A 26,439-nucleotide genomic window follows, 5' to 3' on the forward strand; every position below is an offset into this window, starting at 1 on the left:
GTATTTCTATACAACTGAACTGCTACAACCCTTAACCAACAACCATGGATCTGATGAGGTGCAAGAATAGAGAGATAGAGATCCCCTAACAGCAATGGGATCCCCTTGGCTTGTGGCAGGCATTGCGAAGGAATTCACAAACTCCAGTTGAATACAGGCTGGAGGTTTGTGACTTAGAATCCTAGAAAAACAGACTTCTTAGTGGGCAAGGAATATAGCAAAGGTGGGTTACACTAAGAAGAAAATATCTTCAGCACTGGGTATAATCCTGTTAGGAATTCTGCAAAGATTCAGGATTCACTTAACTTGGAAAGGGTTTAGTTTGGGAAAGGTGTGCTTTACTCTGGGTAGAGCTTAAGACCCTGAATTGGCCTTCCCCCTCAAAAGGTTAAAGGGGACACAATTTATATCATTGTCAGATCTATTCTTAATCAGCATCTGTCTAATAGGGCAGAATCTCAGTAAAGAAAGCAGTTATTTTTTCACTCTGTTCTGTATTATCTGTTCTACCCCTACAGCCTTTACTTACTTTCATAAACAATGCTGTTATTCTAAACTTGGCAATGACACCTTTTTTCCCTCTGTTTATATGTCCCTATCTTCCTCCTGCCTTTTGGAAATTAGTTTCTATTTATGAAACTGTAAAGTTTCCAAGGATTCCCTTAGATTCAGAAAAATACAAGAGAATTTCATATTAAACTGACTCTCCATTTCATATTACTTGCTTTACAAGTATATAAAATGTGCATTTTTTCTTCTTCCTGTTACCTTGCTAGAAACATAACATTAAATTGTTTGAATCTTTGTAATGTATTGATTTTAGTTAAGTATTTCCTTCTTTCTTTTTTTATTACATATTTTGCTATTATATCACTTTTATTCCCCAATATGTTCTCCTTCCCTCACTTAGGGAGCTATCCCTTATAACAAAGAATAAAACATAGGAAAGGGAAATGCTTTTCAACTAATTAACCAATACATCAATACAGTCATTTTTTCCCCATTTTATATCATTTTTAAAAAATTATTTTCCATTCTAAATTCTCACCCTACCCCTAACCCCTTCCCCATCATTGAGAAGATAAGCAATATCTCTTATAAATGTGAAGTCATGCAAAACATTTCCATATTACCCATGTTATAGGGAGGCGGGGGAGGGGGGGAGGGGAAGGGGAGAAGAAAAGGTGTGTCAAGAAAAATAAAGTTTATCAGTTCTCTGGAAGTTGATAGTGTTTTTCATCAGAATCCTTTACAGTTGTCATAGATCATTATATTGATCGTAATCACTAAACCTTTTCCAGAACTGGTTTTTTGGTCTCAAAAAAATACTATCCTAACAGCCATATGATCTCCACGGGGCTCCTTTGACTGTAGTTGAACTCCCAGGGAGTAAACAGTACACCGAAGTTATATAAGCATCTCCATTAAAACCATGGTTCTACTTTCCACCAATGAAGAGGAAATTAGAGCAATAATTAGGAGTTACTTTGCCCAACTTTATGCCAATAAATTTGATAATCTAAGTGAAATGGATGACTACCTTAAAAAATATAGGCTACTCAGATTAACAAAGGAGGAAGTAAATTGTTTAAATAGTCCCATTTCAGAAAAAGAAATAGAATAAGCTATTAATCAACTCCCTAAGAAAAAATCCCTAGGACCAGACGGATTTACCTGTGAATTCTATCAAACATTTAAAGAACAATTAACTCCAGTGTTATATAAAATATTTGAAAAAATGGGGAATGAAGGAGTCCTACCAAATTACTTTTATGACACAGAGATGGTACTGATACCTAAACCTAGGTTGAAAACTGAGAAAGAAAATTATAGATCAGTCTTCCTAATGAATATTGATGCAACAATCTTAAATAAAATATTAGCAAAAAGATTACAACAAATCATCCCCAGGATAATACAACATGACTAAGTAGGATTTATACCAGGAATGCAGGGCTGATTCAATATTAGGAAGACCATTAGCATAATTGACTATATCAATAACCAAATTAACAAGAACTATATGATCATCTCAATAGATGCAGAAAAAGCATTTGATAAAATCCAATCTCCATTCCTTTTTTTTTCTTTCTTTTTTTTTTAAATTTATTTAATAGCCTTTTATTTACAGGTTATATGTATGGGTAACTTTACAGCATTAACAATTGCCAAACCTCTTGTTCCAATTTTTTACCTCTTACCCCCTCTCCCAGATGGCAGGATGACCAGTAGATGTTAAATAGATTAAAATATAAAATTAGATACACAATAAGTATACATGACCAAACCGTTATTTTGCTGTACAAAAAGAATCAGACCCTGAAATATTGTACAATTAGCTTGTGAAGGAAATCAAAAATGCAGGTGGGTATAAATATAGGGATTGGGAATTCAATGTAATGGTTTTTAGTCATCTCCCAGAGTTCTTTTTCTGGGCGTAGCTGGTTCAGTTCATTACTGCTCCATTAGAAATGATTTGGTTGATCTCATTGCTGAGGATGGCCAGGTCCATCAGAACTGGTCATCATATAGTATTGTTGTTGAAGTATATAATGATCTCCTGGTCCTGCTCATTTCACTCAGCATCAGTTCGTGTAAGTCTCTCCAGGCCTTTCTGAAATCATCCTGTTGGTCATTTCTTACAGAACAATAATATTCCATAATATTCATATACCACAATTTATTCAGCCATTCTCCAACTGATGGGCATCCACTCAGTTTCCAGTTTCTAGCCACTACAAAGAGGGCTGCCACAAACATTCGTGCACATATAGGTCCCTTTCCCTTCTTTAGTATCTCTGGGATATAAGCCCAGTAATAACACTGCTGGATCAAAGGGTATGCACAGTTTGATAACTTTTTGAGCATAGTATCCATTCCTTTTAAAAGCACTTGAAAGTATAGGAATAAATGGGCTTTTCCTTAAAATAGTAGCATCTATTTAAAACTGTCAGTAGGCATCATATGTAATGGGCATAAACTGGAACCATTCCCAACAAGATCAGGAGTGAAACAAGGTTGCCCACTATCACCATTATTATTAAATATTGTATTAGAAACACAAGCTTCGGGAGTAAGAGTTGAGAAAGAGATTAAAGGAATTAAGAGTAGGTAATGAGGAAACCAAATTATCACTTTTTGCAGATGATATGATGGTTTACTTAAAGAACCCCAGAGATTCTACTAAAAAACTATTAGAAACAATCCACACCTTTAGCAAAGTTGCAGGATATAAAATAAACCCATGTAAATCATCAGCATTCTTATATATCAGTAACAAAATCCAACAGTTAGAGATAAAAAGAGAAATTCCATTTAAAGTAACTGCTGATAGTATAAAACATTTGGGAATCTATCTGCCGAGGGAAAGTCAGGAACTATATGAGCAAAACTACAAAACACTTTCCACAAAAAATAAAGTCAGATCTAACGAAATGAAAAAATATTAAGATGCTTTTGGATAGGTCGAGTGAATATAATATGACACTACTATCTAACCTATTTATTGCTATACCAGTCAGACTCCCAAAAAACTATTTTAATGACCTGGAAAAAATAAAAAATTCATCTGGAAGAACAAAAGGTCAAGACTTTCAAGGGAACTGATGAAAAAAAAAATTAAATGAAAGTGGCCTAGCTGTACCAGATCTAAAACTATATTACAAAGCAGCAGTCACCAAAACTATTTGGTATTGGCTAAGAAATAACTAGTTGATCAGTGGAATAGGTTAAGTTCATAGAACAAAATAGTCAATAACTATAGCAATCTAGTGTTTGACAAACCCAAAGACCCTAGCTTTTGGGATAAGAATTCACTGTTCGGCAAAAACTGCTGCAAAAATTGGAAATTAGTATGGAAGAAACTAGGCATTGATCCACACTCAAGACTGTACACCAAGATAAGGTCAAAATGGGTTTACAATCTAGGTTATAAAGAATGAGATTATAAATAAATTAGAAGAACATAGGATAGTTCACCTCTCAGACCTGTGGAGGAGGAAGGAATTTATGACCAAAGAAGAACTAGAGATCATTATTGATCACAAAATAGAAAAATTTGATTATATCAAATTAAAAAACTTTTGTACAAACAAAACTAATGCAGACAAGATTAGAAGGGAAGCAATAAACTGGGAAAACTTTTACAATCAAAGGTTCTGATAAAGGCCTCATTTCCAAAATATATAGAGAATTGACTCTAAGAAATTAAGCCATTTTCCAATTGATAAATGGTCAAAGGATATGAACAGACAATTTCTGGATGAAGAAATAGAAACTATTTCCAGCCATATGAAAAGATGCTCCAAATCATTATTATACAGAGAAATTCAAATTAAGACAACTCTGAGATACCGCTACACACCTGTCAAATTGGCTAGAATGATAGGAAAAGATACTGCTGAATGTTGGAGGGGATGTGGGAAAACTGGGACACTGATGCATTGTTGGTGGAATTGTGAACGAATCCATTTTGGAGAACAATTTGGAACTATGCTTAAAAAGTTATGAAACTGTATATACCCTTTGATCCAGCAAGGTTACTACTGGGCTTATATCCCAAAGAGATCTTAAAGAAGGGAAAGGGACCTGTTTGTGCAAAAATCTTTGTGGCAGCCCTTTTTGTAGTGGCTAGAAATTGAATGGATGCCCATCAACTGGAGAATGGCTGAATAAGTTGTCGTATATGAATGTTATGGAATATTATTGTTCTGTAAGAAATGACCAGTAGAACGATTTCAGAAAGGCCTGGTGCTGATGAACTGATGCTGAGTGAAGTCAGCAGGACCAGGAGGTCATTATTATATACTTAAGCACCCATTCTTTATGATGATCAATTCTGATGGACATGGCTCTCTTCAACAATTAGATGAACCAAATCAGTTCCATTTGTTCAATAATGAAGAGAACCAGCTACACCCAGCGAAAGAACTATGGGAAATGAGTGTGAACAGCAACATAGCATTTCTACTCCCTCTGTTTTTGTCCGCTTGCATTTTTGATTTCCTTCTCAGGTTATTTTTACCTTGTGTCTTAGTCCGATTTTTCTTGTGCAGCAAAATAACTGTATGAGTATGTAAACATATATTGTATTTAACATATACTTTAAGATATTTAACATGTATGGGTCTACCTGCCATCTAGGGGAGAGATGGGGTAAAGGAGGGGAAAAGTTGGAACAGAAGGTTTTGCAAGGGTTAATGCTGAAAAATTACTCATGCATATATCTTATAAATAAAAAGTTATTAAAAAAAAAAAGCATGTTTCTAGCTTTCTATCACATCCACACAGTCTTGACAATATGTAGATTTCATATGTAAGAAAGGGGAGACACATGCATTCTATTCTGCTCTTTAATAAACTTTTGGCCAAGATTTTGGGGAATTGGGAAACTTTTTTTAATATATATATACATCATCTGAAATGGTTCCTCTAACTTATTTCTTTGTCTCTGGTACCTCTATGGTTTAAAATATTTTAGGAGTAAAGTAGGAAAAAAATTCTTTAGGAAAATAAATTAGTACTCCATTCTCTGCCCCAAGGGATAATTTTGTTATTAGAATAACAGGACTAGTAGGACTAATAAAAGGAGAGCTATTGTGTCTTTCCTGTTAGAGCACTTCCCCATAGGAGAACTGGTTTTGTGACTTAAAAGAAAATATTGTCCCATTGGCCATGTGGTCTCTACAGGGTTCCTTTGACCATAGTTGAACTCACAGGGAGTAAACAGCCCACAGCAGTTATATAAGCATCTCCACTAAAAGCATGGTTCTAGTATATAGCATATTCTACAGACATATAAAGGCTTTTAGATCTTTCTGAATTAGAATAGGTTCCCTAGTGTAAGATCTGATAATGAAGAAAGCTGGAGAAAGACTCCTATCTGCTGTGAGGACCTCGAAAGTGGAGATGGGGGAAGGCTAGGCAGAGAAAAGACAAACTGAGGAAAATGGAAATTGGTTGTCCTGCCCCAAGGAGTGTTTTATAGTTCATAGGTAGAACACTAGTGATGTTGATCTGTTAGTCTGCAGGGAAAAAAAAGATAAGCAGGTTGTTTCCTCTTCAGAGTGACAGATCCTTAGATGTTCTTGGCTATTGTTTTCTAAACCTCTCTAGCAGGCTTCAAAATCTTTCTTCTCTTCCTTCCATAATGTTTTCATTGTTTTCTCTCTGCCTTTAAATAGCCTGGCAGTGCTAACCACATATCTTATCTTGCCTTTCCTCATACAGGAGAGGTCTGAATCCTCCTCATCGAGTCAAGTCCATCTCCATGACAACCTTTACTGAGCCTGAAGTGATATTCCTCCAGTCTCGTGGAAATGAGGTGAGATGACACAGATAAAATATATTAGAAGGCCTTAGAGACCTGAAGCTTGCTACAAAGGATTTTTGTGTTTCTGAAGTTAGTATATATATTTTTTCTTTTGGTTAAAATTTTCTTGTCTATTTTGGGGGGAAGGACATAATTTTTTTTCTTTTGAATTTAAACATACACAAAGGAATATTTACATATACATAGTTCAATATAAAAGGATGATTTTATATGAAATTAAACTCTGTTTTAGACTACAACAAAATTTGCGTGTTACCTGCTTTCACACTACCTTGCTTATCAGTTTCCTTTAGAATTTCTTCTTTTCTGTATATTTTAAAAAATAAATGGCCCTTATTTTTTTTGGTATCAGTAGTGCTATTCCTTCTGGAATTCCTTCTTACCTTTTTTCCTCTTACCCCTTAAATTAACTGAAAGAAAGATGAAAAAAATTATGTAACAAATAAGCATAGTTCAGCAAAACAAATCCACATAGTGGCCATGTGCAAAATCTGTTTCTGAATCTCTTGTCCATCACTTCTTGGGAGATGGGTAAAGATGCTTCATGATAGATCCTCCAGAGATTTGATCAGAATTCTTGTGTCTTTCAAAAATTTTTTCTTTAAAATATTATCATTTATAAATTCTCCTGGTTCAGTATACTTCACTCAGTGTATCAATGCGTGCTTAATCAATATTCTCTATCATTTTTTGTAATTTTTTATAGTGCATTCTAAATAGGCAGGTAGAGGCAGAGTGACTATAATGTAGGTTCTGGAGTCAAGGAGACTCAAATTGCATGAATTCAGATCTGGTCTCAGAGACTATTAAATCTTATGTGACCTTAGCAAGACACTTGATCCTTTTTGCTCCATTTTCTTTATCTGAAGAAGAAAACAGCAAATCATTACAAAATCTTTGTCAAGAAAATTCCAAGCAATTTTCTAATACATAATAATATCTAATACCATAATTTGTTTTGGATGCCCCAATTGTCTAAGAGGCAATTTAAAATGTATCTTTTTAGTTTCTATGTTTTTTTTCTTATAATCTTTTAGCATCTAAAAGTTTGTGATAATTTCCTCTTTAATCTTCTTCCTTCTTAATCCTCATCTTTTCCTAGTTTGTGTAGTTTCATGTATTACATCAGATTCATCTGTGTGTTCAGCACAATACTGTTCTGTCACATTTATATAGTATATAGGATTTGTTCATTTATTCCTCATTTTCTAGGCCTCCCTTATTTTTTGAAATCTCCAAAAGAGCTTAATATTTTTGTATATCTACTTAATCATTTATTAAATGCCTACTTATGTGTTCAGCACTCTTAATCTTCCCTGCTTCTAATACCCTCCTCTCATTTACACTCCCTTTTCCTTCTGTTTTCCTGTTGAGTGAATGGTAATTCTGGACTCAACTCTGTGGAGGTGGGAGTAGGAGTGGGGATGGAGATTTTTTTTTTTTTTTTTGGAAGAGTTCAGTTAAAAGTTTGGTTTCAGTGTCAGCTGCTCCCTTTCTCCTCAGTCCTCTCATGTATATAGATATTTACTTGTATACCCTGATTTTGTGAGATAATTTTATTTAATCTTCCCCAGTCCCCAAGGTATTTCTCTTCTCTTTCCACTCTTTCCTTCAGATCAGTAATACAGAATAGAACCATTCCTAGACCATGTCTATTTAAATTCTCTCTTTGGATCAGGATGAGAGTATATGTAATGAAATGTTTTCCTGGTTTTTTCCTACATTTTTTATAGTGATGCCTAAGAAAATGTGTATGATCTTTGGTACTTGAATTCTCTTTCTGGTTGCTTATACTGTTTTTTCTTTGACCTGGAAGCTTTGGATTTTGGCTATTATATTTCTGAGAGTTTTTGTTGGGGGGCTTCTTTCAGGAGGTAACTAGTGGATTTTTTAAATTTCTGTTTGGCCCTCTGGTTTCAAGATATACTTCATAGAGGTTACCTTTCTTTCAGTATATTTAAGAGTAAGAGAAAAGGTAAGAGGGAAATTCCAGAAGGACTTAGCAATAATGATATCCAAAAAAAAAAAAAAAAAAAAAATTAAGGACCATTTAATTATTTTTTTTTTAAATACACAGAAGAAATTCTAAAGAAAGCATAGACAAGCAGGGAAGTCTTGAAAGTAACATGCAAATTTTGTGGGTTTTTTTTTTTTTTTTAAGAAGTAGTCTGAAATGGAAATTCAGTTTCGTGTACAGCATGATAATTGTGGAAATATGTATAGAAGAATTGCACATGTTTAACATATATTGAATTACTTCCCATCTAAGGAAGGGGTGGGAAGAAGGGAGGGAGAAAAAAATTTGGATCACAAGATTTTGCAAGAGTGAATGTTTGAAAACTATCTGTGCATATATTTCGAAAATAAAAAGCTTAAAAAAAAAAAAAAAAAGGATAAAATAGAGAGACCTGTTCTGATTCTGGGTTCTGAGCTACATTGCTGCTGCTGACTTCTGACTTCTGAACTTCCTCTTTTTTTCCATATGCTGTGCCTAGGGCCTCCCTTCCTGAGAACATTACCTTTATATGAAGTTTCCCTTCTTGATCTGCCCTATATCTTTGACCTAGGTAGGCAACAAAGCTGCCATTTCACATTTGTCTTCATTTTTACCTAGTGGGGTTTGCAGGGTCAAGTACTTCCTCTTGTTTTGTTCCATGCTGCATGTTCCTAGACAGATCCATTCCCAATGTCCAAAGACCTTATTTGCCTCCCTTTGCTTAGCTATGCTGGACAAAGGTCTTTGACTTTTTCTGAATTTCTTCATCAAGATTCATTCTGTATTTTTTAGATCTATTGGAGGAATTTGTGAATGAGAATTCATCACATTGCTTCCTACCACTCTGATATCTTGGTTTTGCCCAGATTTGCAATAAGTTTTGATACTTAAGTGTTTTCCTCAGGGATTTTGAAGCAGGGCCATGCTTCACCCCTTTTTTATTTTACTTAGGGTATATTGTTTGTGTCCCAGGTACAGACATGAGAAAGTAGATAAATCAGTCCCCTTGTAGAGAAACTTAAATTGTGTTTTCTGTAGATTAAGCATAGAAGGAAGGCTGTTTTTAAATATTGGGCAAAAATCTTAACAATGTGTGACTTCTACTTTTATGAGCAGTACTGATAAGGTGGGAGAATTGAGGGTAAGAGATCCCCTCTAGTCCCTCAGAAATCCCTTCAGATCCCTCAGAAAAAATTCGCAAACCTGAAATTTGTGTAGCAAAAGGGGATTTAACTAATCCCTAAATTAGGGATTAACTAAGAAGACAGCTTGCTAAGTAAGCAAAGAATCCTGGCAGGATAAAAAAATCCTTATTTTTGCTAAGAAGACAGTTTTCTTAGTGGGGAAGGTCCTGTCAGGGCTATTGCAAAGATGGGTTTGCAAGAGGCCTAATCTGCAGATGAATCTGCAGAGACTGATTTTCAATTCAGTTCAAAATTGAATGAAATTACTTATCTTGGGAGTTTCCCTTATGGACAGAATGGTGTGCCCCTTCTAAAGGAGGGTTTGAGACCCCGAATCACTCTTCCCCCACAGATTAAAGGGAACACAGTTTCAAGGCACCCCACCAAAGGTGGGAGGGGACACAATTTACATCAGTACAAATTCAAATTATTTAAGTTAATTCATTGCCAGAAGAAATAAGAAAAGGGGGAAATAGAGGCAGCTAGGTGGCGCAGTGGATAGAGCACCAGCCCTGACGTCAGGAGGACCCGAGTTCAAATCCGGTCTCAAATACTTAACACTTCCTAGCTGTGTGACCCTGGGCAAGTCACTTAACCTCAATTGCCTCAGCAAAAAAAAGAAAGAAATATTTTAAAACATATATAGAAGAGAGCAGAAGAAAGTTCAGAAGAGGACTGAGACAAGCAGGATAGTGCTGAGATTGCTGGGTTAAATTTAATATATACTTTCAAAGAAAACAAATTGTAAATAATAGACACCGCATCATGTACAGATTTTCCTATTTTTTATATGTGAAATTTTAGTGTTTATATTTGATGTTTGTGAAGTTCATAATAAAAAAATAAATAAAATGATTTCATCATGCATAAACCTGAACTCTTGAGAATCAATATTATTCCAAGGAGGCCGCATATGATACAGTGGAAGTACATATCAGGTTTAAAGTACAAGGACCAGGTTTGTCAATTGTTTCTGTTACTGATAAAGATATAAAAAGCTCCAATTCTCAATTGAACAGTAGGAATTCAAAATGTTATTTTTAAGCTTAAGAGATTCTTTGTCCTATCTCTGAAAGACCTTGCTGATAACAAGAATGTGAAATAGTTTCAGGAAGTTAAGACAGCTATCCTTTGTTTGAGGTTCCTTTTCTTTGAAAATGCTCTTTTCTTGGCCCTTCTGCTATCTATAAATTGTCTTAATTGATAACATTTTATTCCCTTTTGGTGTAAGGTATAAAATCCTCTTTGTGAAACTTATTCTTTGGGCAGAGTTATCTACATTTAAATTTTAACTTCTCTTTTGTAATTGTAGAATTTAAAAGGTTCATCTTGAGAATAATTGGCTTGATTGAAATTGTTTTTTTAATATCTTAACATCTAAATAACTAAACTTCTCTTGGCCTCAATTTGCTCACCTATTAAAGGTGATTGGATTAGATGGCCTCTTTAGAGATAGCTGTAATAGTTGCCTTTATAAAGGGAACTTTAGCTAATCCAGATGCTCCAAACTGAAGGTAATAGGTATTGCTAATTTGTTATTGTGTGACATGAAATTTCTGGGCTTTTTTTTTTTTTTTGGACAGTCAGGTCCTGATCAAAATCTGATCATCACTCACAAGTACCCAACCCTGTGATTAAGTCAGAACTCTATTACTTGGAAATTGGGTAAAGGTATGACTAAACTGTATTAAAAACCCACCCCTAAGGAATTTTCCAAATAAGTATTGACTCATAAATTCTCCTATATCTCCTATATCTTTTTCTAGATTTAAGGTTCTTCTAGATTATGCTACTGCATAATTCCAAAGAGATTGAAGCAAAGCTGAAATGTTTTTGTTATAGACTTTGTGTCTCCTGCTGTGTCTAGGGCAGTGTCCTATATATACTCTTAATAAATATTTGTTGAATTCACCTTCTTTTGCAAGTAAATTCCTCCTCCTTCCTCAAGTAAGCTAAAAGGCTTGTGGAATGCTAGTTAGTAAGAGTAAATAAGAGGAATTTTGGATCACGAGGACATGGGCCTCTCACCATTAGAGGCTTCATTATGCTGATAAATGTTCAATAGTTCTGGTGGGGGAAGGTAAAGAGGGACACCTTCATGATAGTTTTGAGTTTAATCTGTGTATTAATATCTTCTCCATACTTTCTTAAATCTAGACAGTCAGCAAAACAATAAATCAAGTCCTGCATCTCCTAATTTCCAAGGTATAAATGCTCACACTGAAAATTTTTCAGCTTGCTTCTGGTTGAGGTATATGTTTTTTAGTTCTAAGCTGTTTTCTTCACCTATATTACCTGTCTCGTTATTATACCACAGGTTTGCAGGAAGATCTGGCTGGGTCTTTTTGATTCACAAACCTCCTTAGTGCCAGACTCCAGGGACCCTCAAAAGGTGAAGGAGTTTCTTCAGGAGAAATATGAGAAGAAGCGATGGTAATCATGGAGGAGGGAGGAAACAGTTACCTAGATATGTGTGGTATACTTCCTCTCTTTCCAGAAATGAATTTGGGGCTCCTCTGGAAGCTTAGGTTAAATAGTCAACCACAGCTAAGTCCTGTCATAATTCTACAGAATCAGTACAATAGTATTTCTTGTCCTTAGTCATTTATCACATACTGTTGGTGTTCTCAAGTTTAATGGAGGAAATGGATTAGTTAGAATTGTGGGAGCATGTAGGCAGCAATGTGTATTTATTCATATCAAATTGCTATCTTTTGTAGGGAGAGAGAAATTAGAGGCAAGTATTTTGCCAAGTGACATCTGGAACTTCATTATGTTAATACTTTTTTAATGATATTAAATTTAACAGTATTTACTTTATCCCTTATAAATCATTAGGGGATATTACTATTAATTTCTCAAAGAAGAAAATTTTTTCATATTGTAATAGAACTTCTGTTCTCTTCAAGTTTTTTTTTTTTTTTTTCTTTTCAGTTTTGATTCCTAGTTGGAAGATAAGTGGGAGAATGCAGATTAATTTGAATAGGGGTAGTATTTTAGATGTTCCAAGGGACTTGACCTTCTGAACAGTGTCTAACCAAACACTGATTTCATGGTTTCTGTGAACTTGAATGAGGGGAAAATTACATCTTGATTTTTACTAACCTCTCATTGAAGTTAGCCTTTCCTTTAATTATGAATGTAGCCGATAAACATTTTGAGAAGGGGAGAACAAAGTATATACACAGAGGCAAGAGAGGATAATTAGAGATAGGAAAGATAAGAGCTGGAGTGACAAATGGAGATGCAGAATTGGGTGCTTAGGAATGATGATGTGACTGACATGATATGTGGGAAAGAAGCCTTAAGAATTAGAAGGGGAGATAAGTCCATATAAGAAAAAGTTGGGCAATTTCCATGTTGGCGAATATGGTAGTATTTCTCTCAGAATTCAGATGATTCATTTTAGAGTAGGAGCTTGCTGAGAACCCAGGTGACAAACCCAGGCATTAGAATGAAGGAGGGTGCTTATTATCATTTTTGTCCTTATGTAGCTTCCTTGTCACTCAAATCATTTTTGTAGTAGTTGCATGACCACTGTCAGAAATATTCTAGGTCAGCAGTGTCGAGCTCAAATAAAAAGGGAGGCCACTAATCTCTTCCTAAGGATCCTGACAGATTACATATTAACTTAGTTTTGAGACATGTTATTTTTATTGTATTTTTTTTAATTGTGTTAAATATTTCCCTATTGCATTTAAACATGCCTCACTTAAGGCTTCACATCTACAGACTGCATGTTTTGACATCGATGTTGTAAAGGGCATCCTTGCACTGATTAAGATGTTGGATTAGAAAATATCTAAATTCTTTTCCAACTCTGAAAACACCATGATTTACTTCAGATACTGCAATGTCTGCTTTCCTAGGAGTTGAAGGATCACATAAACTGGGGATACCATAAGGTGTTACTCCTTCTTGTTCTACTTAGACTGTTTGTTCCTTGAAGGTATGTCCCCCCAGACCAAGTCAAGGGGCCATCCCACACCAAAAGCAGCACCTCTACTCCCACCCAGGATTCTACTCCAGATGTAAAGCCCCTGAGGACTCTTCTTGGGGACCATGTGCCCTCTGTTGCCATCTCCAGCACTAACCAAGTAGGTATCAGATATAAAAACTTAATTTGTAGATAGCATCTAAATAGGGTGGAGGAAAGTCAGAACAGACCTAGTGATTTTGCATTTGGAGGGAGCCATAGAAGGGCACTTAAGTTGTTATTTCTTCAGCAACCTGAGAAAGATAGGAATTTGATTGATAAAAGCTATGTTTGGAACTGATTACTATGTTATTTGTTGACAATGTTTCACTGAGACTATTGCCTTTCCTATATGAGCTCTAAAGCCTAAGATACTTTGAATTTAGAAACTGGAATGTAAAGGAAAACATCCTGTCTTGCTCCCTGGAATTTTTTCAACATAGAAACTACAATGGTTTCCAGTGTACCTCTGCATTACAATAGTATGAAATTAGAGAAAGTCCTGGGAATTTCTTGCCTCCATAATTGCAATAATTCATTCCTCCTTAGTCTGTCCCTCAGGCTCGGCTCTCCCAACATCCATGCTACCAACCACCCTCCCTCTCTTCAGTCAAGAAAGCTAGCACTGACCTTCTGGCTGATATTGGTGGAGACCCTTTTGCTGCTCCCCAACCGGCATCGAATTTTGCTGTCTTTGGGGGTAAGTTGGGTCCAGATTTTAAAAAACAAAGTTTCATGTATTCAAAACACATCAGGTCTAGTAGAAGCCATTTCTTTGGGATAAATTTCCTTTTGTTTGACCTTGAAATTGAATTCACGAATTAATATGGAAATCTGTTTAAAATGATTATACAGGTATAACCTATATCAGATTGCTTGCTGTCTTGGGGAGAGGAAAGATGAGGAAGGGAGAGAAAAAAATGGTACTTAAAATCTTACAAAAATTAATGTTAAAAACTATCTATGTATAATTGGAAAAGTAAAATAATACTGAGGGAAAAAAAAAAGTCATAACATTGAGAGCTGGTTGAGGTACTAAATAATTTGGGGGGAGGCACAAAATAAAAGGAGGAGGAATCCTAGAGCTTCCTCTTAAACTTCTGAAAATAATATTCAAATAAATAAATAAAAATATATACCAAGAAAAATAAATTTGATGAAATGGAAAGAAAACAACTCCTTGAGAAATAGCATTGGTGAAATGGAAAGAGATCAATTCCTTAAAAAATAGAATTGGTAAAATAGGAAAAAAAATTGTCCAATGAACAAAACAACTCCTTTAGATGTTCGTTTGGCCAAATGGAAAAGGAGGCAAAATAGTCATGCAGATCCTGGTTATTCACCTGATCTTGGTGCCTTTGCTACCTGTTTTTCTATTTGTGTCTCTCCCCTTCACAAGCTAGACTTTTGAGAGAAAACTCCTTACATCATCTCCTTCCACTCATTCCTCAACTTGCAGTTTCACTTTTCTCTCTATAATTCAACACATACTCTCCAAGATCTTCAGTGATCACTTTACTGTTAAATCCAGTGACATTTTCTAGGTCCTCATCTTTCTTGAGTATTCAGCACTATTGATCATCCTCTCCTATTTTTCTCTTATCTTTGGGTTTTCATGACACTTCTTAAATCGTAGTCTCTACCTGACAAACCATTCATTTTTTTTTTTTTTTTTTACAGTTTAATCATATTCTGCCTGCTTATGTGTAGATAGATATATCTCATGGCTTTATTCTGGATCCTCCTTTCCTCCCTCCTTTTGGTGATCTCTTTAGCTTCCATGGCTTCTCAACTATAATCTCTGTGCAGATGATTTCCAAATCTACGCATTCATTCCTCATTTCTTTTCAGAGCGCCTATCTTTTTTCTGTGGGCTTACCTGACATATCTACCTGGATATCTCAAGTTCAACATATCTTACACAGAATGATTCATTATCTTTCTCTTATACACATCCTTCCTCTTCCCTATCCTGTCAAGGGAGACACCATTCTTCTAGTTGCTCAAATTTGCAACCTTGAAGTTATCTTCAATTCTCTTATACCTCCCTAATTCCATATTCCATTAGTGACCAATCATACCAATTCTTTTTGTTCAGTACATCTTGTATCAGTCCCTTTCTCTCAACTCATAATACAGCCAACCTAATTCATGCAATCATCACATCTTGCTTGAACAGTAGCTTTCTAATGGATCTTTTTCCTTCAAGATATTTTTCCTCTCTAATGTGTCTTCCATGCAGTTGCCAAAATTGATATAATTATATAATTATAATATAAAATAATTGTTATAAAGTACAGGGATAAACATGACACTTCTCTGCCCAGGAAACTCATTGTTTCCCCATTGCCTTAGGATAAACTACAAACTTTGTTTGACATTTGAATTCGAACAATCTGCCTGTATGTTTTTTATACTTTACTCCTCCACATGCTCTCTGTGCTCCTAACTGCCTTATTTGATACTCCCTCTACTCATTTGTCACTTCTATACCTTTGCAAAGACTTTATGTCCCCTATATTCAAGATGTACTTTCTTCTCATCTCCATCTTATTGAATCTCTAGCTCTCTCCAAAACTTAACTCAGGTGCCATTTCCTTTAAGATTTTTCCTAACTTCCATAGTTGTATAAAAATCCCCTCCTCCTTTACTGTTTCTTTTTATAGCCTATGTTTCTGGAAATATTGTGTTCCCCACTAGATTATAAATATCTTGAGAGAAATAATACTGCAGGGATTCTTGAACCTGCTTTGTGTCCTAAAACCCTTGGACGGTCTAAAGACTATAGACTTCTTCTAGAAATAATGTTTTTAAGTACACAAAATAAAATAGTATTAAAAGGACATCTGTTATACTAAGATACAGTTAATTTATTTTAAGTTCTCAGACCTCATTTAGTAAAAGTGTATTGATTGACTTAAAGATTAAACTAATGGTCAGACAATAATATAAAGCATTGTGGGTGGCATCATGCTTTAGAAAAGATACTAAAGGAGAGAAGAATTCGAGAAGATTTTAACATCATATAGGGGATGGTTAGCAGAGAAAGGAGATAACTTAGGGGAAATAATAGCAGTTTTTAAGGATCTGAAAAGCCTTTATGAAGGAAAGTAGTAGTGATAGCAGAAAAACTGTATTTAAATCTCATTCTAATGACAATTAATTCCTTGAGTGACTACGGGCAAATTATTTAACCTCTCAGTACTTTGATTTCCTTGTGCCTACCTTACAGAATTATTGCGAGATTCAAGTGAAACAATTTTTATAAAGTGCTTTGCAAACCTTAAAGTAACATAAAAAAGGAAAAACAAACTATTGTATGAATGAAAGTAACCAAAACTTAACCAATATCAGTATTAAACTTGAGCTCCATTAAATGCCTTATCATAAAAATCCATAATAGAAAATAGTTAACTCCAGGAAGATATAAAGAGTAATACCGTAATGGTAAGATTTCTATTGTTTCTCAGCTTCACACAAATCTAACAGAAAGATAAACAAAATGGAAAATAAAGAATTGAACAGATTGTTGGAGAATCTACAGCTAAAAGATACCTCCAAATGAGACTGCTTAAGAATATAAGTATTTTTTAACACTACATGAAATTTGTTAGAGCAATTGAAAACAAATGTCAAAAGACAGAATTAGTAAACACATCCTTTCAGAACATAATAAAAATAGCGATCAGTTCAGAGAGCATAAACAAAAAACACAGACACAAATGGAAACTTAATAGTGAACTCCTAAGTAATGAGTGGGTCAAAGAACAAATAGGAACAACAATTATGAGGATGAGAGATAATAAAACAAAGTACCAAGATTCTTAGATGGAGTTAAAGCAATCTCCTTGTCTCTACAGACATATATTTGCAAAATAGAAAAAGGTGGGATTAATGAAGTGAATATACTTTTTTTTTAAGCTAGCAAATTAGCAAACTTAAAATAAACACAAAAGAGGAGATACTAAAAATTAAAGAAGAAATGGATAAAACTGGAAACCAAAAAACTAGAGAAATGACCAATAAAACTAAAAGTTTGTTCTTTGAAAAAACTAATGAAATCGGTAAATTTTTAGGCAGTCTGATTAAAAAGAAAACAAATCAGCAGCGTAACAAATTAATATTACAACAAAACCAGGAGAAATAAAAAGGTATGATCACTATTATGTACAAGTAGTTTTATTCTAACAAAATGAAATACAAAAGAAATAGAGGAAGACCTTCAAAAATATAAAAGATTCAAACAGAACTCAAATATTAATCTTAGAAAAAGAAATAGAAGTAGCAGTAAAGGAACTACTATAGGAAAAAAATTCGTTATCCTGTTGAATTCACAAGAGAATTCTATTAAACTTGCATTTAGTACCACTACTATACAAATTCTCAAAAACGGGGAACGAAAACATCATACCAGAGAAGACAGATACAGTCCTAGCACTAAAACTAATACATGCAGGGAAAGATAAACACACAATGGAACTATAGACTTATAACTTTAATGAATATTGATTCAAAAAATTTAAATAAAATCCTGTTAAGGTGACATAAATTTATCAAAAAAATTATTGTCAGGTGTATAAGAATAATTCAGCATTAGTTAGAAAAGCAACATTATTTATATTTTTAAAATGCAGAACTAGGAGCAGTGAGTAAAAGTTTCAGGGAGGTAGGTGTATATGCCATAAAAGGGAAGACTTAATAGTTAAAATTTGGCCAGAAATGTAATAGGAAGAAGTCGGTTCCCTTTGTTGGAAAAAAAAAAAAAGGTCTGGGCTAGTCTTAGTCTAGATTGTAATTTCCAGACATTTCTAAGTTTAGAGAAAGATGTCCAACTTGACATATGCTCCATCCCCATGCCCTTAAACACACAGCTTTCTTTTACACATGCCCTTGGACACTACCCTAATATAATGAAATAATATAAGAATCTTGAAAAGAAAAATTTCAGCATGTTAAAATGCAGTTTGGAAGTTAATGTTCCCTAGCAGTAGTCACTTATCTTTAGAACTACTCAAGTCTTAACTTGGCCCCTCCCCTTAATGCTAGAAAGGGTCCTCTTGTTATCAGTATCATGATCTTTTCTGAATCTTAGAATCCATTGTTCTAAGTAGAAAAGAGGGTACTTTCCTGAGATTTTTATAGGCCAATTACAGGGTTGAAGACAGCAAGGATTTAAAGTTTTTTTTCAAGGTTGGGTTCCTACTCTTAAATCCAAGTTGTTTTTTGTTTTTGATCTAGCCTACCCTAAGAACAGATCTAGAGTTCTTAAATTAGAAAAAGAAATAAATTTATTTTTATATATTTTATATATATTTCTAAAACTAAAAAGGTTTTTGATCTTCAAGCAAAGGTTGGATGATGGTTTAAAAGTTGTAAAATGCATTCTATATTAGGCAGGTGTTAGACTACATGGCCTCTAAAATATCTTTTGCCTCTGAAATTTAGTGATTCTCATTCAGTGAAGAGATGGAGCTCAGAAAACTTGAGCTCCTTTAAAGTATCTCTGTCTGCATATACCTGGGTATGTCCAAAATTGTGGGGCTTGAAATTATTCATTTCAGCTGCCTTATTTTGCAGTTGAGGAAGGCAAAACCCAAAGAAGACAGCTGTGAGGTAAAGCAGAAATTCTTTAAGCATTGCTTACTAGCTCTAGTGCTGCTAATTTCCCTGTTCCCTTTACTTACAGGCCAGGGGACTTCTCATGGAGGCTTTGCCAACTTTGATGCCTTTGGGAGCAGCCCTTTCTCCTCTACAATTCCCTCAGCTGGCCAGGCTTTATTCCAGACCCAGCCAATTCCCATAGGTAACTGTTCACTGTTTTGCTCTCTACTCTTTGCCCTTCCTTCCCCATTTTCCTCATTCTCATTTTATCACTGAGTTCAAGATTTGGTTAGAGGAATATTACAACTGGGGTTAAGTTAAAGAAAAGACTAATGAATCTTTTAATAATAATTATATGGTTGGTCTTTTCAAAAGAGGAAGACTCCATTATTTGCTTCTTCCATTGAAGACCAAAGAAAAAGACTGACATTGCATTAGGTCCTCCTAAAAAAGCTGAATTCAGCCAGGACTCCATTTCTGACTGGAAAGACCAGGCAGTTTGAGAACATGAGAGCAAGCCTGGGCATAATTTATTTCTCTCTCAAGATCTACAATGTCCCACCTCATTAGAGAGTGGATGTCAGACTCAGAATAAAGGCAGTGTCATCCAGTCCATTTTTCTCATTTTGTGGATGAAGAAACAAAGACCTAGCATGGGTGTCTGACCTAAGATCATACACAGATGTTAAAAGGCAGGTCTAACATTTGAACTCAAATGATCTCTGCCCTACCCTTACTCTTTCCTTGTTCTGTGACTACTTAAGACACTTAATGATTGAGCCCCAGAATTGGCAAGCCTTTTGTTTAAGGGAGAACAAATGATAAGTTGACTGCTTTTCTCTGTTGATTTTCTTTTACTCTTTCCTATTTCCTCTCTATTGCTAGCCAGTCAGATGCTTACTGGAAGTTACAGCTTTGGTAAGTTTCCTTCCTCAGAACTATAAGGCAGAAATAACCTCATATTTAAAGATCCCCTTGTTAGACCTTCTAGCATTATTATAAATAAGAAAGTTAAAACCTAATGAGAGTTTTTAAAGAAGAATTTAACCTTTTTTCCCCAATTACATGGTAAAAAACAGTTTCTAACATTCTTTTTCTAAATTTAGAATTCCAGATTTTCTCCCTTTTCCCCCTTCTTCCACTTCTGCTCCTAATTATAAGCAATTTAAAATAGGTTACACATCTATAGCCATGCACATTTTCCCTTGTTAGTCATGTTATGAAAAAAAAAAAAGGATAACTATTCTGATAGAAAAAAGAAGAAAAATAAAAAGTATGTTTTGATCTGCATTTAAATTCCATCAGTTCTTTCTCTGGATTTTTTATTTTAAGTCCTTCAGTGTTAGATCATTGTATTGCTAAGAATAGCTAAATCATTCACAGTTGATTATCATACAGTATAGCTGTTACCGTATACATTGTTTACCTGGTTCTGTTTATTTCATTTTTAGCAGTTCATGTAAGCTTTTCCAAGTTTTTCTAACAACATCCTGCTCCTCATTTCTCATAGCACAATGGTATTCTGTCATAATCATAGACAATTACTTGTTCTGTCATTCCCCAATTGATGTAATATTCCCTTTATTCCCAATTCTTTGCCACCACAAAAAGAACTGCTATAAATATTTTTATACACGCAGATCCTTTTTCTTTTTGTTTTTTATTTTCTGGGATAGTAATGGGTACGCTTGGCATTTTAGTCCTTTGGGCATAGTTCATAATTGCACTGCAGAATGGTTTAATCCAATATACCACTTCAACAATAGTACATTTTTAATGTCTCAGTTTTCCCACATTCCCTCCAATATTTGTTGTTTTTCTTTCTTGTCATATTAGGCAATCTGATAAGAGTTGTTTTAATTTGATTTCCCCAGTCAATAGTGATTTAAAGCATTTTTTGCACATGACTATATATAGCTTTTATTACATTATATGAAAACTGCTTGTTTATATCCTTGACCATTTTTCAGTTTTTCAAGAGCAATGGTTTTTCTATAAATTTGATTCAGTTCTCAATATATTTGAGAAAATGGAATCTTTATCAGAGAAATTTATTGTTGCTGTGAATCTTAAACATATACACAGATAAAAAAAAATAATAATTTCTTCATGTTTTAACAGCTTATGCATGTAAAGTTCCTTAAAATTGATCTTTCATATTGGTTCTTATATATTAAATTTTTTGTTAAGTTCAGGTTTAGTTGACAAAATGTCCTGAAAATCTGCAAGTTCATTGAATATTCATTTTTTTCTCATTCATAATTATAGATAATTTTGCTGACTATATTTTTGGCTGCAGACCTACTTCTTTTGCTTGTCTATAGCTATGATTCCAGAACCTGCAGGGTTTTATTGCTGTAGACACTAAGTTTTGTACAATTCTAATTTAGGAAAACAGACTGAGGAGAGACAAATTATTGGACTACCTGAAAGCCATGATCAAAAAAAGAGCTTAGACATCATCTTTCAAGTCCTGGAGTCTTGGTGCTCTATCTACTGTGCCCATCTAGCTGCCCCAAGAGGATAAAAATAAGAGGAAAGAAAGAGGAATGCACTGGGAGAAAGGGAGAGATAGAATGGAATAAATTATCTGAAATAAAAGGAGGCATGAAATAGCTTTTATAGTGGAGGGGAATGAGGGAGGGAGGAAAGAGGACCACTTGACCCTTACTCTGAATGGAATTGCCTCAAATAGAAAATTACATACATACTCAGTGGGGTGTAGAAATCTATCTTAGTATACAGGAAAGTAGGAAATGAAGGGGATAAGAAAAGGGGAAAGAGGGAAGGTATTGTTTATCTGTAATTTATAATTTTAAAGTTGCCTAAAGCACAGAAGTCAAACAGCTTGGACAATATTACACAGCTAGAGTGTTCTCTGTTCCCTGCCCCATCATGCCTCTCATGTTTTACATTTATTGAGGAAGCATGAAAAATGGAATGATAGATTTCTTGTCCTTAAGGAGCTTATGGCTAAGAAAGGAAGCTAAGAAAGGCACCCTGTCATGCTGGTATCAGGAGGTCAGCATTTGAATCCTGCCTCAGATGCTTACAAGCTTTATGATTCTGTTTATAAATTTAAGGATGTACCTTAAAATGCAGCATCACACAATGGAAATGATGCGGTGCTAGTGGTGGAGAATTGGGGTGAGGAATCCCCTCTGGTTGGAGACGCAGGTCCAATGTGAAAGAATTCACAAACCCAAAATCTGAACGGCAGAAAAGGGAAGTTTATTGGAACTGAGAAGTCAGCTTTGCTAGGAAGCCAGACTTTTTAGTGGCAAGAGGCTCTGTTAGGAAAATAAAGGTTAACAATAAAAAGAGGATCTTCACAGCTGGCAGGAGTCCTAGCAAGCAGCTTTGCTTCGTTGGCAAAGCATAATTCTACTCCAGACTTGGATAATTCTTTCTCTCACTATCTTTTTATAATAGTCTGAGACTTGGGCTTCCATTGAATGAGATTCCCTCAATGTTGTCAATGCCCCCAGGCCTAATCTAGGAAATCTGCCAGTTGAAAAGAGACTACTTGGAGTTTCAAGCCACTCCAATAACTCGGAATTCTAGCTACTGAGAGTGGTCTTGGACTAATCTTCAACTCAATAGAGGATGTGACCCTACTTCTGGCCAAATTTACTACTAAATGAAACCACTTAACTGCCCTGAGGGGTAGATCTGTCAGAGGTGAGTTCCAGAGTTTACTTGCTTCCCTCCAAAAGTCAAGGGGGACAGTTTCAGGGTTTACCCTGTTAGAAAGCGAACTGGATTTTATTCCTTGTCACTTCACCACTTGAGGACTTAGTTTCCTTATCCATAAAATGAGGGGATTGGATTTTTAAAAAATCCTTTCTGGCTCTAATCTGTAATCTTAATCAGTCTTTTCAATTTATAGATAAGGAAACTGAGGCAATGAAAAGTTTAAACATTTATAAATTGAAGATAGAGATATTAACTACTTTATATCAATAATTAGCATGGTATTCTACTAATACATGGTATTTCAAAGCCTTTTCTTGCTGTTATGATTTCCCTATGAGATAAATGATATATCAGAGGATAAACAACTTGCTAAACAACAAATGCAGTGACCTAAGGCTTTTTACAAAACTACAGTGCTTGGAATTCAAAGAAGCACTGGATTTCAGGAAGCCAAATAAGGTGCCTCAAACATGACTCAGTCTCTGGTTTTCCTGCTCGTAGCTTAAAGAGAAAGATAGATTATGTTTTCTTTACCCAAAGAGGTGATTAGAACACATTTGGATAGAAAAAGTGCCCTGTAGAGCCCAAATCTAGAGTTTCTTAAACTATGATTTTTCAACCCCATATGAAGTTTCACAATTGAATATGGGGGTTGCAGAATTGGGATTTTTTTTATGCATAAATGTTTGATTTGCATATCTATTTTATATACCTGGAGTCATATAAAAATTTCTTGGACAAGAAGCAGTCATGAATAGAAAAAGTTTTAAGAAGCCCTGTTTTTACTCAGAAGCAATTTGTCTTGTTTCAAGCTATTCATTTTTACCAGCAAATGATACTTGTAATCAGTATCTAATAGAGTGGTTGGGAGGCTCAAATGAAATGTATAAAAGTTTGTACAAATTTTAAAGTGCTATATAAATGTAATGGGCTGAGGTTTGAGTTGATGCACTGAGGTCCCAAGTACGTGAGGCTAAATAGTAATTGGACTATACCCTATTAATATACATGATTGGATAAAGAATGGCCCCCGCCCACTCTCTGTGCAAGTCCTGATGTGTTGTAGAGGAAATGACGATTTTGGTGGGTGGAGGCAGAGAGAGAGACAGGAAGAGAAGTTGGGAGAGATTGAGCCTGGGTTCCATATTCCTAGCTGTTGGTCGTGTGGCTGCTGGTCTAGCTAGCTTCTTGACTCAGCTACAGACATTGCTATTGCCCATTCTCTTCCATCTCCGATCTTTCTTCACTGAGAATAAAGATTGACGATTTTCCCCTAACCTGAATTCCTGATTCCGGCTGATTTTAAAATACTTGGTCTTCACATATAAATGTAAGTTGTTATTGATAAAGAACAATCAGACTAGTCACTTGTATTCTGGTTAGCATCACCAAGTGGATCTAATTCCATAGAATGTGGTAAAGCAAAGCAAGTAATTGTAATGTTCTCTTTGGTTGTGTTTTCTTGGGGTCTCTGGGGGTCTCAGGAACAGCCTTCTTTTCAGTTCAGAGTAATTGCCACACGAGTAGCCAGGGGTTAAAGTCCAAATTCTTTATTATGTCTTTCAAAGTCCTGTCTCCTTTCTTGGGGCTGGGCAACTTTCTTAGAGGCCTTCCGGAGTCTTGGTTTCAGTGGAAAAGCCAAAGAGAACAGGCCTGCTACCACAGTGCTGATGAAGATGGAAATGAATAATCCAAACTTGTGCTTCAGCCTCCAGCCTTCTGTCTTCTCTGGCCTCTGAATGAACCTAGCTGAGTTTGTCCAAGCTTATATGCTCTCTCATCATAGGTGTGAATCTTGTAAAACTATATTAAGTATTAAGTACATGTACTGAACTATAGAACTTATTAAGCACCATGCTAAACTAGATGACCATTGTCTTTATCAATTCCACTGAGATAGCACCTTGTAAGAATCCTTTGTTTCAAGTTCAGAGTTCTGGCCCATAACAACTCCTGCTTTCTTTTGTTTTAGAACATAGGTGGTCATGTCCTCCTTGATTTCTCAAGGAGGTGAGAATCCCCAAAAGAAGGTAATCACACCTTCACTGACTACTCAAAAAAGGGGTGAAAACACCAAAACAAAAAAGGGGGGGGGGGAAGGTGGTCACGCCCTCCCTGACGTCTCAGGAAGGGAGATGAAAACACCAAAGGAAATGGGAAATCAAATCAGATTAGTGGGTTTCTGAAGGGTCTCATTTGAAACGAGTAATAATATCAATGTGGGAGGTATTACACATAATTACATAAATTACATAAGCACATAGTAGCACAGGCTAGTAGTGATGTAACAAATAACATGAATCAACATGAGGAATTATACATGTCCTTAAGTCCTAGAAATAGTCAAAAAGGAATCTATTGTCCATTAGTTCATGTGCCAGGAATCCAATGATTCCTGCAGGTTTTGAAGTCCTGCAAAAGTCTCATCAAAATTTTTTCATCTCAGAGAATCCAATAATTCCTGCTGGTTTTGAAGTTCTGCAACAGTCTCATTATCAGCCATGTTCTTTAAGTGTCAGATTTTTTTGTATCTTCACCTTTGTTTTGAGCTTTATCCCTTTTTTTTGTCTCTTTCTGATGGACAAGGTGAATACGGCTCATTGGCACCCATCTGATTCCTCCTTCATCTGTAGAAATACAAGCAAACCCTTTCTCCTAAGCAGTTAACCTATCTAATCCCTAATATTTGCCACTTTCTAGATTTCTCCTCATCACCTGGCAATTACACTGGAGCTGCTCGCACTGGACACTGTCCTGTTGAGTTAAAAAAGCCTGTATTCTCCCCAATTGTAATCCCTTTCTTCCATCTGATTGCTTTTTTTGCTGATTGATAATATCAGAGTCTTGAACTTCTAAAGGTGTAACCTCTGCTGCTATCATGCCCCACCCGGTCTTTTGTTTGATATCTTGGAGCTGGGCCTTGCCTTTCATTTCCCTGGGTCAGTCTACATTCTGAGACCCAGTGGAAACCTAGGTTACATTTTGGACATGGGGTTTTGAGTCTTATTCTCTTACCCTGTCTTCTCATTCTATCTCTATACCATACCTACATTGGGCTTTCAGATGCCCAATTTTTCCACATTGAAAGCATTGGTGAGTGTCTCTTGAATCCCTTGCCAAGAGGGACCCTGTCTTCCCATGTTCATCATAGTTTGGGTGTAATAAGCATTTGTGCCCACTGTCTTATGATCTCCTCTAAAGGAGCATCTTTGTGTAGTCCCCATATAATTCTTCTGCAAACCTCTTTGGCATTTCCCTTAGCCAGTTGTCTTAACATGATTCTTGTAGCTGCATTTTCTCCAATCATTCTTATGACAGCTGTTTGCAAATGTTCCACAAAATCAGCAAAAGGTTCATTGGGACCTTGCTCTATTTTTGTGAAGGCTTCCCCTTGATCTTTTCCTGGGAGGGAGCCTCATGCTTTTATTGCAGCAGTAGCAATTTGCTCATATGCTACTATGGGGTAATTAGTCTGTGCTGAATTGTCTGTGTACTGACCTTCACCTGCTAGTTGGTCAAAGGTGATTTGTATATTAACTCCGGTTTGCTTATTGTGTTGGGCATGAATCCTACATAATTCACTATACTCTGAAAGCCACAAGTTTTGTCCAGGTTCTAAACATGTCCTAGATATGGATTTCCAATCACTCAGGGT

The 26,439-nt window shown here is 35.5% G+C and overlaps 1 protein-coding gene across 8 annotated transcripts in view; it reads left to right on the forward strand.

Annotated features, from left to right (window-relative positions):
* Positions 1 to 26,439, forward strand: part of AGFG2 (ArfGAP with FG repeats 2) — a 50,631-nt gene that overhangs the window by 11,204 nt on the left and 12,988 nt on the right. For 6 of the 8 annotated variants that reach the window (XR_004233733.1, XM_031965305.1, XM_031965306.1 and 3 more), the window contains exons 2-7: positions 6,229 to 6,322; positions 11,829 to 11,944; positions 13,461 to 13,608; positions 14,037 to 14,187; positions 19,174 to 19,290; positions 19,974 to 20,006. Coding sequence is in view for 7 of the 8 variants with exons in the window: in XM_031965305.1 (XP_031821165.1) it covers positions 6,229 to 6,322; positions 11,829 to 11,944; positions 13,461 to 13,608; positions 14,037 to 14,187; positions 19,174 to 19,290; positions 19,974 to 20,006 (659 nt within the window). In the remaining variant the exon portion in view is untranslated. The remainder of the gene's footprint in view (positions 1 to 6,228; positions 6,323 to 11,828; positions 11,945 to 13,460; positions 13,609 to 14,036; positions 14,188 to 19,173; positions 19,291 to 19,973; positions 20,007 to 26,439) is intronic. The other 2 variants (XM_031965308.1, XM_031965310.1) reach the window with 2 other exon arrangements.

The sequence above is a fragment of the Sarcophilus harrisii genome, chromosome 4 (genome assembly GCF_902635505.1).
Source record: "Sarcophilus harrisii chromosome 4, mSarHar1.11, whole genome shotgun sequence".
Lineage (NCBI taxonomy): Eukaryota > Metazoa > Chordata > Mammalia > Dasyuromorphia > Dasyuridae > Sarcophilus > Sarcophilus harrisii.